This window comes from Nestor notabilis, unplaced genomic scaffold (assembly GCF_000696875.1).
Source record: "Nestor notabilis isolate BGI_N333 unplaced genomic scaffold, ASM69687v1 scaffold8520, whole genome shotgun sequence".
Taxonomy (NCBI): Eukaryota; Metazoa; Chordata; class Aves; order Psittaciformes; family Psittacidae; genus Nestor; species Nestor notabilis.
Genome location: NW_009911524.1, coordinates 18,342 through 30,959, shown reverse-complemented (window position 1 = coordinate 30,959; position 12,618 = coordinate 18,342). Strand labels below are relative to the sequence as shown.

The 12,618-nt window shown below is 35.6% G+C and overlaps 1 protein-coding gene across 1 annotated transcript; it reads left to right on the top strand.

Annotated features, from left to right (window-relative positions):
• Positions 1–823: 823 nt before the first annotated feature.
• On the top strand, positions 824–11,953 carry LOC104406255 (bile acyl-CoA synthetase-like; the record flags this gene model as incomplete). The annotated part of the gene is given in 6 exon segments (XM_010015190.1): positions 824–1,028; positions 2,122–2,240; positions 6,031–6,121; positions 8,285–8,410; positions 9,004–9,134; positions 11,783–11,953. Coding segments are annotated over 6 exon segments (843 nt in total), but the record flags the coding sequence as incomplete, so codon positions are not given.
• Positions 11,954–12,618: the final 665 nt, after the last annotated feature.

Sequence of the window (12,618 nt, the reverse complement as noted above, 5' to 3'; positions counted from 1 at the left end):
ATACACACATTTATGCTGGCTAAAAAAAAGAGGGGAAAAATACAGTCTTATTTAAATTTCAAGTGTATAAACTCCAAAAATAGGTGGATTTAATTAGTATAATAAAAAGCTTAAAACTGAACATTTCCCAGTACTGGACAATGTACTGGCAGAAACATTCATGCATCAGCAAGCTAACAGCCTGGGGAGATACTTTAGAATCATCTCATTTCCATTTCTATTTACTAGCTTATGCAGCTACAGCTACACTGACTACTCAAATTCCCTTTGATAGGGGTTATTACCTTCAGCTCAAATTTTTCTTACACAAATTTGTTACTTTAAAACTACTTCAAAGTAACAGTCCAAAGGTAGCATTGCTTGAAGCAAAGTGTACAGCATGTTGAGCTGTAATTCTGGCCCTCTTCCTGGCATATTACATAATACTGGACAATTTATTCAACCTTTCTACTCACTTTTGTGATCTTTAATACAGGCTGGCAATATTTCCGTAATTCCATACGAAGCCATGAGGGCTCATTAGTTGGTATGTGTACCAAGCTCTAAAACAAATAAAACACTGATTGAATTAAATCCTGTATATTAGTATCACCAAATAAGATCAGGGAGCTTATGTATTACAAATATAGTCACATGAGAAGTATAGGGAAAATAAACATCATGATTATTTTTTCATTGCCCAGTAGGTGGGTTAGTCTTGCTGCAGGCTGTGGTAGGTTCACTGTACACAGTGATAGGGTACATAATTCAAATGCAGGTAATCAGGTTTGCTGTTGTAATTATTTTAATAATTACTATAACTTTTTTTAACTTGGATTGTTAGGTGTCAATAGAGAAAGAATTTATTTTTCATCTCTTGGAAAATAATGTTGCTGTCTGGCTGCTGAAAACCATTTCTCCTTTCTAGCATACTCACTCTATACCACACAAACTAGACAAGGTGCCAGATCACCCTGTTCCATCCCACCTTAAAGTTGTCACTAATACAAGAAACACAGCTGTGTATCTCTTCATGTCAGGAAGTAGAAGTGAGGATGTATGCTTATAAAGTACAACTGTGGCTCTCTGAAAATTAAGGTGGTATAAATTTAGCAACAAGATAGCCACACAAAAAGGGCAGAACTTGACTTTTTAAGACAAGATGGGGAGTAATTTAGTTAAAAGCATAGTATTATTTTGTGAATAACTTTTTTTGGTGAGTAACTCAAGTATTATGGCTACAAATAGATTTTTGTCATTTTCTCATTTTATCACCTTCTCCAGTCTGCAAACTACATCTAAGATACATGCATAGTTTTGAATCTTAGAGCAGACACCAGTTATTGCATATATCTGACATAAAATGACTTGAGGTCCGTGTATTGATGATACCACTGCATATATTCTGCAGATTTAACCCGAAATCACATTTGTATCCTACACCACATGACTGAAAGTGCATTGGCATCTGAGAAATCAGGCTTGATTTTTAGTGTCAGAAGGTACAAATGCAGGGGTGAATAGGTAAGCTGGAAGCAAGTGGGCTAGAAAGGATTCAGAACTTGTTTGACAAACTTAGAAAAAAATGAAAAGGGGACAGGGTGGCAGATATGGGAGGTTTAGGATGACATGGTTTTTGGAATGGGAAACTCTGAAGGAACTTCAGGGCCACAGAAATACAAAATTGTGGATTGTGAGTTGACAAGAAACAGGAAAAGGGGAGTGGAACAGAAACAACAGAAACTTTGAGCCAGTTTCCCTTTTACCACTTCTCACACAGTGAAGCTGTGACCTACCTTCTACCCCATCCCAAGATGTTTTTTCTCAGAGTTACACAAGTCACTATCTTGACAGAAGCAAAACAGTTGGGCTTTGACTTACTCCTAGCAACTGTAGACAACTAAAAGGTTCTCTTCTACTGCTTCTGATACTGTAAGTTTTTAGTTACTACCAAAAAAAGAAGCCAGGTTCTACTGTGCTATTCACATTTAAGTCAGATCTTGCTAGAAATAACTTACAATTCATTTAAATAGCTGAATTTAATCATTAGTTGAATTAAGAGTATGACAACTCTTTTTCAACAGAAGTTAATACAGATTTCAAAGGTTATTTTGAATTTTCTCATCTGTTTTCATCACCTAGGAAGAAACTGTGTTTTGAAGAAGAAATTTTCTGCAAGCCAGCTTTGGAATGCCTCTAGGAAACACAATGTCACAGTGGTTTTGTGCACTGGAGAATTCTGTTGCTATCACTGCAACCAAGTGTAAGTTTGTGTTTGCAAATGCACCTTTAAAATACAGAAAATCTAAATCATATAGATTTACCCATTTCTCAATGGTAGAGTATTTTTAATGTTTGATACTTTTTTCCTAAATGTATACAAAATTTGGGTCTTGTGTTCTTGTAGTTCAACAATAGCAATCAAGTTTATATTAGCAAATGTAGTGGTTACACAGAAATAAGAATGGCAGGTTGGGACAGTTATTCCCAGACACTAACACAAATTCCGCTGTAAAGCCAAGCTTGTTAGCTTTTTATCTGAGTGACAGGCAAGTGTCACTCAGTAAGTGATGCAGTAAGGAAAAGGTGTAAGCAGTACAACCTTTGTCTGACTTAATGATAAACAAGAGCATGATCCAGTGTCCTAAAGAACACAGAAGCTAAATCATCATCAGATTTAGGACAAAAGTTAGATATAACTAAACAAAGTAGCATCAGAAAAGCACATCTGAAAATATTTATTATATTGCAATGCTTGTTTCTCAATGATGGTGGAAAAGAGTGAGTTAATTTTCTTTATTTTGTACTTGGAAGTTAGGAAGTTACCAAGAAAGGGAGGTGACAAGAGCTATTTGTACCTACCACAGAAATCATCATGTACAAGCAAATGGTTCTAATGATCTTCAACTGCATTGGTCAGAGGTTGGCACAAGAACTAGCAACAGGGGAACATCTGAGAGAATCCACCAGCTGCTTTGAACAGAAACTTATTATTGTGTGGTCCGGATGTAGAAGAGGGGTCAAAGACAAAAAGGTGTTAGAGGGAACAAGCCAGGAAAGCTGTTGGCCAGAACTCAAGTCTCTACAAACATTGTATCAGTAGTCCATGGATAAAAAAAACCAACCAAAAACAAAAACAAAAAAACCCAACAAAGGAATAATTAGCTAGGCCAAACTAGTTGTGTAAAGATTTCTCCTGCAGGAAAAGGCAGGAAGAACTTTCTTTACTTGGCTCAATAACAATAATTTAACAGAGGAGGTATTGATATTTAACTGGCAACCAGTAAGAGGGAAAAACAGAAAGGTGCCTCACTGAGTTGAGGAAGCTGAGGATGCCAGCAGAATTAGATCAAGGTAAATTCAGAGTCCTGTCAAGACCAGGTATCTTACCAAAATATAATACACAGAACCTTTAGTGTACCACATAAGTTCTTCCACAGTGAAAGAAACCTGTGCAGGCTAATAAACCAGCCAGCTACGTTTCACCAAGACTCCTTGTGTATGCCAGAGCACAGCAGCCTTGGGTGTTGCCCAGGACTAGGGCTTCCTAGATGAGGGAACTGTTGGGAGTAAGCTCTAGTGACCTAGATCATAATGCCTGTCCTTATCTCCTTTCACAGAGCATGCCTGTCTCACACTGAAATTGAGAAAGAATATGGATTTGGGAACTAGGAGGCACTTCTGGATTACTTGCTGTAGACAGAGACTCTATAGACACTACTATCTGACTAAGTATGTCTACAGGAAGTTTACCCAGTATCCATGTGCATATTGCAAGTAAGTTTTAAACATGGTACCCCATAGAAGGTAACAAACAAAACAGAGTGTATGTTGAGGATGCTTTTAAAGAGAACTATACAACTTCCAAAGCAAAGGTATTTTAAAATTCTAGATAATGTAGGGAAGTCCTGCAAGGTAAGTATAACAGTATAATGAAACAAGGTAAGTATAACAGTTTCTCCTATGCTTAGTTTTCTGAAGCTCCTGAGGTTTACTCCAAGTCTCACCAGTAATTTTGAAACAAACAAACAAATAAGAAATCCATTATTTCATCCTGAAGACCAATTGCTGAAGAATGGACAATGCTAGGCATGAAATAACTTTCCCAGTGAGCCTGTCAACTGATTCATAATTGGGTTACATCACACACATGCTATTTCTTCAGCTTTAGCATTAAAACTGCGAAAGAAAACAGCTCATTAAACAGAAGCAGGAAGGTCTCCACTCCTGTTTTTCAGGAGTTTATCTGCATTACAGATGATCCTATTGTGGGAAATAAGTCATCTGTCATAAAATGCAGTTCTGGATCAAATGAAATTGACTGTTAATCCAGAGTTCACAAAACAATTTTTATGTGAATATTTTAAACGTGAAAAATTTGAAACCCTGATTCTGCTAAAAGATTGTAGTGAATTCTTAGGCAATGTTCCATTTCAATATCACCTTAATATTATTTAAGAATAAAATATATTTTTACAATTTTTAAAATTTAAAATAACAATGAAATGGAAACAAAATGCATTTATTTGTTTTGAAGGAGCCATCGCTGTGGCACTGAAATGATTTTACTTTCTGCTGTCATTCAGCCATGGCAGTAATTTAATCACTCAATCCCAGCTACATTTCCAAAAAAAAGTGGGTGTTTTTCCATTGGCAAAGGGTTGACTATAGTCCTACATATAGGGTACTGGCTCAATGCAGAAAACATTTATGTAAGTTTGCCACCATAATGACATAACTGACATGTAATAGTTACAGGTTAACTACATTTTCACTGCAGATTTAATTACCACCTTTTCTGTATTTAGATTGAAGATTAAAAATCACACCTAATCATGTAAGATGTAGTGAGGAGCTTTAAGTCATTCTGCTACTTTTTCAGGTTCCTTAGGCAACATGCAGATGTGTAAAATTTACCACCACAATAAAGATACAGAGCAAGTCCACAGAAACTGAAACTACTGCTTTGTGTATCTGACTCTATTTTTTTTTTCTTTTTTTGTTAAAGTTTACTTAGCAACCTGAAAACCCACAGATATTAAGTGATGAGGCAGAAATTAGATTTGGTTTGACTATTGGTATAAATCAGGAGATATCTGTTCCAGAGCAAACTTAGGCAAATTTACTCTTCGACTGCATCTTCACTTACTAAAACCAGCATCACACTTCCTTCTCTGAAATAAGATAAGCAAACCAAACTAACAAAAGAAAAAAAATCAAAATTCTCAGCAATAAAGGAGAAAAAATACATCTCCAGATATTGGAGCTATAAAATTTGTATATATGACTACTGCTGAAACTCTTAGCGGAGATATACATCTTCCATGCATAAAAATGCCTTGACAGTCTCAAATGCTTCTCCTGTTTGTACAGACTCTTTGTGAATCATGAACATTATACTACAATAAAATACTGTTCAAATGATACTAAAGACCAGTTAACATCAAAACCAGATTAATGACTTCCAAATGATTTCTGTTATTAATCTAAGATGTCTTCCCATGGTCATAATAACAACTCTGCAATGCTTTTGATCTTTTAGCAATCTTAATTATGTGGATAGGGAATGAAGGCAGGAAAGCCTAAATCAAACAACTGAGCTATAAGTTTCCATCTGGATCTGGCTGGAGTAATTTTTGAGATGTCTGTAAATTTAATTTGGATTTTTTCTCAGACAATCTTCTTGAGTTGTATTCTAGTAATATTAAGCCTCTACTTAGAAATGGATGGTAGTTTTGAAGCAAAATTGACAAACTGATTGAAAGCACTGCTTCACTTTATATAAATGATTTCAACCTGACCGGACTCCAAACCAATGGATTTCTTTTTATTGCTAAAGGAGATGAACACTTCATCTGTATATGTATACTTAGTGTTGCTTACCATGATATGAACACTTTCTAACAATTGGTTCTCAGAAAACTCAGTATATTTTAGGCTGTTCCAAATCTTCCAAAGTCAATAGGATACTATCCATTAATGGAAAGCAATTTTTATCAAAACACTAGAAAGACAGTGAGGTTTTCAAGTATGCATATGCACTTTATTTAGTTCCTATCTTCTTTTGAGTTATTGAAATATGATGTCTGGAAACAAGAACTTATGAAGAATGAAAATGGAAGCCATAAGAAAGCACCTATAGGTAAGGAAAAATATTACCTATTAACTGAGAGATACCTCAGTTTAGATGGCGATATTTTGAGGCACGGGTAACTCTGATCTGAGAGCAACAGATTCTTGACATACACTTAGACATGGCAAAATAAAAATGTATTATCAATAGATACAGCTAGGGATCTATTGCTGATATACCCAATAACATATCCAAATATTTATAATATAGCCAAAAGCATAATCAATATTCTGGGCTCAGAATGTTTTTATTTTCACCTGAAAAAACTTGTTCATATTCCTGAACAAATCCTGTTTCTTATAGTGATTCCTATATATATTGTGTTCTGAAACCAGATGTTTACTAATGCTTCCTAATATCCATATTTAAAGTTCTGATGAAGAACAGTACCATTTAAATATCTCGATACTATTTTTCTTATTTTTACATTTAGTGACTAAACCAGATTTAACTACTTATTACCTAGAGTTGCATAGAATCTCCAAACTCCTACTCAGAATGGAATGCTCCTACTCAGAACTGAGGCTCCCAGGCTGAAAATAGGATGGCCTCACAGCAGAGAATATCTTAGAGAAATCCTGAAAACCGACTCCCGCAAAAGACAGAGCATTGCATTTTACTAAAGCCCCATTAAATGTCTGAGTGTCTCTCTACAGAAGCATGCATGCATGACTGTCACCGTTAACAGTTCTGGGAAAAAGGTCTTTAACATCACCAGTTTTAGTACGTAGATTTAACTATCATAGAGATAAAGTGCCAGAAGGCAAAAAAGACTCCCGTACAGCACAACCTAAATGATAGTACTTGTCATGCTAATGTCAGATCTTAATGACACATAGTACTACTGGTCACCAAAGCAGCAATTATGATTAGTTATTTCTCATACTATAAGAACTTCACAGTGAGGGTGGTGAGGCACTGGAACAGGTTGCTCAAGGAAGCTGTGAATGCTCCAACCCTGGCAGTGTTCAAGGCCAGCTTGAACAGAGCCTTGGGTGACATAGTTTAGTGTGTGGTGTACCTGTTCATGGCAGGGGGGGTTGGAACTAGATGATCTTAAGGTCTTTTCCAACCCTAACTATTCTATGATTCTATACTAAAATATATTCTGGTAGTAGTATTGGAAACCAAAGTACCAATTATTAATTATTTCTGATAATATACTGTTCGCTGTAAATATCTAAATAAAACAATTTTTATTTTTTTTTTTACCTTGAAAAGAGCTTGCTTCTTTCTTGGTTTCTCAGTGAAACTGATAAAATGCCCTGTTTCATGAGACATTAGGCATTATGTTTTGCCCCCACGTGTATTGTTTGACTACCAGCACCCTTTTCAAATGACAGAATTTCCACTGGGCAAATGAGTTTTCAGGGTAAGTAATGTACACCATACTCCAAAAAGCTCTTCCCTAAGGTGTAGCTTTTCAGAATAGAAGGAAGCAGAATTATGTTCCCTCTTTGTCATGGCTTAATTCCAGCCAGTAACTCAGTAGCAGGCAGCCACTTGCTCACCCTCTCTTCCCCCCTCCTTGGGCGTGATGGGGAAGAGAATCAAAACCCGTAGGTTCAGATGAGAACAGTTTAATAAATAAACTACAATATACTACTACTAATACAACTAATAATAATAATGATAAGGAGAATAACAAGGAGTGAAATGTAAAACTAAAAGGGGAAAAGGAAAAAAAAGTCCACAAACCCAATAAATGCATGTGCTGCACAATACAATTGCTCACCACTCCACTGATCAATATGCTTTCCATCCTTGAGAAGCGATTAGTCCCTTCCAGGTGACTCCCCCCAGTTTATATACTGGGCATGACGTGCTGTGGTATGGAATACCTCTTTGGCCAGTTTGGGTCAGGTGTCCTGCCTCTGCTCTCTCCCAGCTTCTTGTGCCCCTCCTCAGTGACAGAGCATGAGAGACTGAAATGATCAGGGTAAGTACTACTAAGCAACAACTAAAATATCAGTGTGTTATCAGCATAATTCTCAGTCTAAAGCAAAAACACAGCTATAAGGAAGAAAATTAACTCTATGCCTGTCAAAACCAGAATAATCTTCCACACACCTACTTCTGCTGTTCAGGAAATAGTTACAGAATTGTAGCTGTAAGATGAGTGGAACATATGTGGTTTTCCAAAACAGGGGTTTGCTTTTTCCTGGCTTGTAGGTAAACCTGGTATTCTAGTTGTGCAAGTTACTCAGGATGCCCCGTTTTCTGGATATGCTGGAAACAATGGAGCCTCAGAGAAGAAACTCCTCCGTAATGTGTTTGTGAAAGGAGAACAAAGAAAAAGCAGAAACCATGTTTGCTACATCTTTTAAAAAGTATTTTGTTTGTTTTCCCATCAAATATAATTTGCTGCTTGTAATTTACTAAAAAGCACTTCCCTTTTTGTCCCTAATCTGTACACGGAATAGGGCAGAAAACACTCAGCACTGCTTATACAGTAGACAACAGCCCTTAGACTTTCTATAGAGCAAGTACAGTCTCATACATGTCTATGTCCATCTTTCGCATTAATGTTTGTGGAAGTGCTTTCAGCTTTTTATTGAACTAATGATCACTCTGATTTCATTAGGCCACTATGTTTGATAGATGCCTGTAAGATTGAGAAAGGTAAGAAGAAAACATAACAGCCAGCTATTAGCCATTCAGAATTCCTAATAAAAAGAGGTTCATGACTTTTTTTTAATTGAACATAAACACTGAAAGACTTTAAGTCTTCTAATATGAAGTATGGTGTATCTTATATTCAGTGATGTCTGTGGGGATAGGTCTGATATTTCACTCTATCAAAATATTTGCTCTGACCAATACTAAATCCCTCCAAATGTCACACAGGACTCACAAAAACTCTGGTCATATTATTTTTCAATTCTTTTTAGACTATGAGGGAAGAACAAGGATGGCAGCTATTGTGCTTAAACCTGCCCAGCCTTTTAATGGAGAAAGACTTTATAAGCATGTTGTGGATCTCCTTCCAAGTTATGCCCAAACATGCTTTGTGAGAATTATGGTAAGACAGTCATGCCTCCTACTTGTATTTATCTTCTGTCTGACCTGAAGATTGGTCTCTACAGTCATGGAATGCAGGAAGTAATTTACAAATAGTTTCAAGAACTGAAACGTAAAAGGTATTACTAGTCTGAATTACTGTTGTTTTTATTATTATGAAGATAACAAATATTTGATGAATTAAACTTATATTTTGCTTTAAGGATCGATTCATACCTAAAAATCCTAGATGTGTTTAACAACTTGGTGAAGTTGGATTTTGTTTCAAAGCTCTTCATCTTTAGCTAGCCAATAGAAGACTAAGTAGACATACATGGGTAATATTAAACTTAACAGTGTCCTTTTATAAAAGGATGACATGATCAGTTTAAAACCTTTTCCTAATATGACTGTTCTTGAAGTGATTATCATTCACTGTTACTGACAAAGCATCAAAGAAATATCTAGTTCTTTGCAACAGATATTAAGATACTCTACAGTGAAGATCTCATAATTTGAGAACAAAAATGTACTCATGTGGTTTGGAGTATAAAAGCAGAACTGGGATACAATCCTTTTTAAACATTAATCTTAAAAATGCAAGCATTATACCCCTTGATTGCTCCCCACAGGATGACCTTCTGCAACAGCACAGGAGAGCATGCACTGCAAAGAGCAGGTAAGGGCACTACATTACATCTTCTGAAATTTTGCAGCAGTTAGTTTTCTGCTGTTAGGAGATGCTGGGAGGCATTCAGCAATTTTGCCTCTCCCTAAATATTGACAAATTGTCTGAAAGGCAAAAATTTGATTGAGAACAGCATGGAAATGAAACAGTGAGTGAGAAGGGAGATGAAGAGGAGGAAAAGAATGTATACATTTAGAGATAAATGTAAATTTTAAGAGAGTTTAAAGAATTGAGGAAAGCTAGTTTTTCACTAATAGGCTACTATACTAAGTAAATACGTCTTCAGATTCAGTGAGCATAGGTTAGGCACAGGACAGCAGTGCCCTCTTCTTGGAAAAACCTTTGGAACAGACTTGTCTTTATGGTTCCATTAGATGAAGAAAATCAATATGGAGCTCTAGGGTGTATGTATGTGGACCACATTGAATCTGTTTGCATTTATACATTCTCTGACTAAAGCTTTTTTTAGCTATTTGAAGGGAGCTTAATACCAGAGATACTAGCAGTACTAATTAATGAACACTTACACCTGTAAATTCTTATCAAAAAAGATTAACTAATTTTATTAAAAAATCAAAATTATAAAGTCCATGTTGTTTCTTTAAAAAATAGCTTAAGGGAGGGTAATAGGATGAATGTTCAACTCATAATTTTCTGAGTGGCCAGAAAATGAAGTAACTTCTGAAAAAAGTTATGTCTTGAGAAAGAGTTCATCCTAATCAAGAATAACATCCTAATCAACAATAACAAACAAAAATACAAAATTTTCACACAAAGTTGTACTTCAGATAAAATCAGTCTTGAAAACTTTTCAGCAGCCCATATGTAGCGTCTTTCTAATATGACTTGCAACCATTGTTGAACGATTTTGTGAAAACTACACAGAGTTGCTCTTCTCAACCTCTCTGAATTGACTCTAGAAGAAAAGCTGAAGCCTAGGGACAAAGATGTGAAGAACCAGGGTTTTCTGAGGCTCTGATATACTAGTTTTTTCACTTGACTTTCCCTAACTTCATTTTTCCGTTGCAGAAAGACATTAGGAAGAGGCTTCTAAAAGCAGACAGAAAATTACTTGGTTTGGAATATCAGTGGGTTTTGTTTGGGTTTTTTTGCTTGGTTGGGTTGTTGTTTTGTTTTGTTTTTTGGGGCTGGTGGTGGGAGTGGTGTTTTTTTGTTTGGTGTTTTTTCTTGTTTGTTCCTGTTTAGGTTTTGTTGTTGTGTTGTTTTGTGTTCTCCAAAACTCCTATTTCCACGTAGAAAAATCTGACTTTATTAGAATTACATCAGGGGGTCATCTAAACAAAAAATCTCAGAAATTTGTATTCATAATGCACATTTAAAATATTTAATATCTGTCTTTATTAATCTTTTAATCTTATCATTTCAACTTTTTAAATAATTACCAAGAGATATTCATGCTAGTTATTCAAATTGAAGCAATCCCACTTAGTTATGATTTAATATTATTGCCATCTGGCAGCCATTCAGTGTCTGTGTGAAATGACTTGGCGGTCTAAGTGTGGTTCCTATCATAAGCGCTGCCAAAAGAGAGAATTAACTGGCAAACTTATCAGCAGTCCCAGCTAAGAAGCCAAAGACTAAATGATCCTGGGAGTTGTGGAAATGGAGTAGCAGCGTGAAAAGGAAAGCAGGCATGTTACAGATCAAGAGAGAAAAACAAGTAAAAACTAAAAAGTAGCCTGTTTCAGCATGAGAACTGAAAGAAAATGTTGAGAACATTGAAAACATTATACAAGTAATTATAGTGTTCTAGAACAGTCTGTTTTATACTTTTCCCTTAATGTGAGCCCCATTTTAAACTGAATTACTTTATATACCACTTCTGCTCTCAGACACTGACTATTGTGTGCAGACAACTTGTTCATGAATTGGTATTTGAGTAAGTGCCGTACAGTAATGGCCTACATAGAAAAATAACACAGGAAGGCATTTAACATTTTTGTCTTTAACATTGTAAACAGAGTTTGCCAGTTGGAAATCAGAGGAGAGCCGGTACCATAAAATCAGCCAGCTCTCCAGCGCATCACCAAGTGCCCCCAAAACTACAGATTTTGCGATCAGTTGCACTCACGAAAATTAAAGAAAAGAAGCAGAAACTTGCAAGCTTGCATGTGGCTTTGATAGAGGAATGAATAAGAAATAACAGCTGCATTTAGATTTTGATTTCATTGCACTTGTGAATCAGATTATTCTGTTTAACTGAAGACATTCTATAGTAAAATTGTATGATCTATTTTATTAAGCAACTGCATCAGATTTTCGCTGATATAGGCTGAAATGGAATATTGCACTTTACTTGAATTATATATTTTTAGGATGTTATGCAGGAAAAAAATTTACACAATAGAAGTGACCATGAGCATAAAATAAAACTAGAAGTGTTCACTCAATGTACGAAATAAATATTTCACAGGCACTTGAAGCCCTATGACTTATTCATAGCCTGATTTTAAAACAACAATAACATTATTCATATAAACCTACAATCATTATTCACATAAATGCCCCATCATCATTTATTAATCTCAAGAAAAATACTTCAAGGTCTATAGGTGACAGTCATTTTTAGGAAGTAGGCATGATTTTGAGTTTATGAAGCTACAGATAAAGCTTCTAACATAACACAGCTGTGCAGATATGACAATAATGTACTTAAACTATAAATACTGCATAATATAGCATACTGCTTTCAATAAACTATTCTGCACACTAAATCAAGTGAAAAAATTGCCAGCACAGTAATTTTATATTAACTATAAATCATATTAAGCCTTTGGCTTAATTTTCTAGACATTGT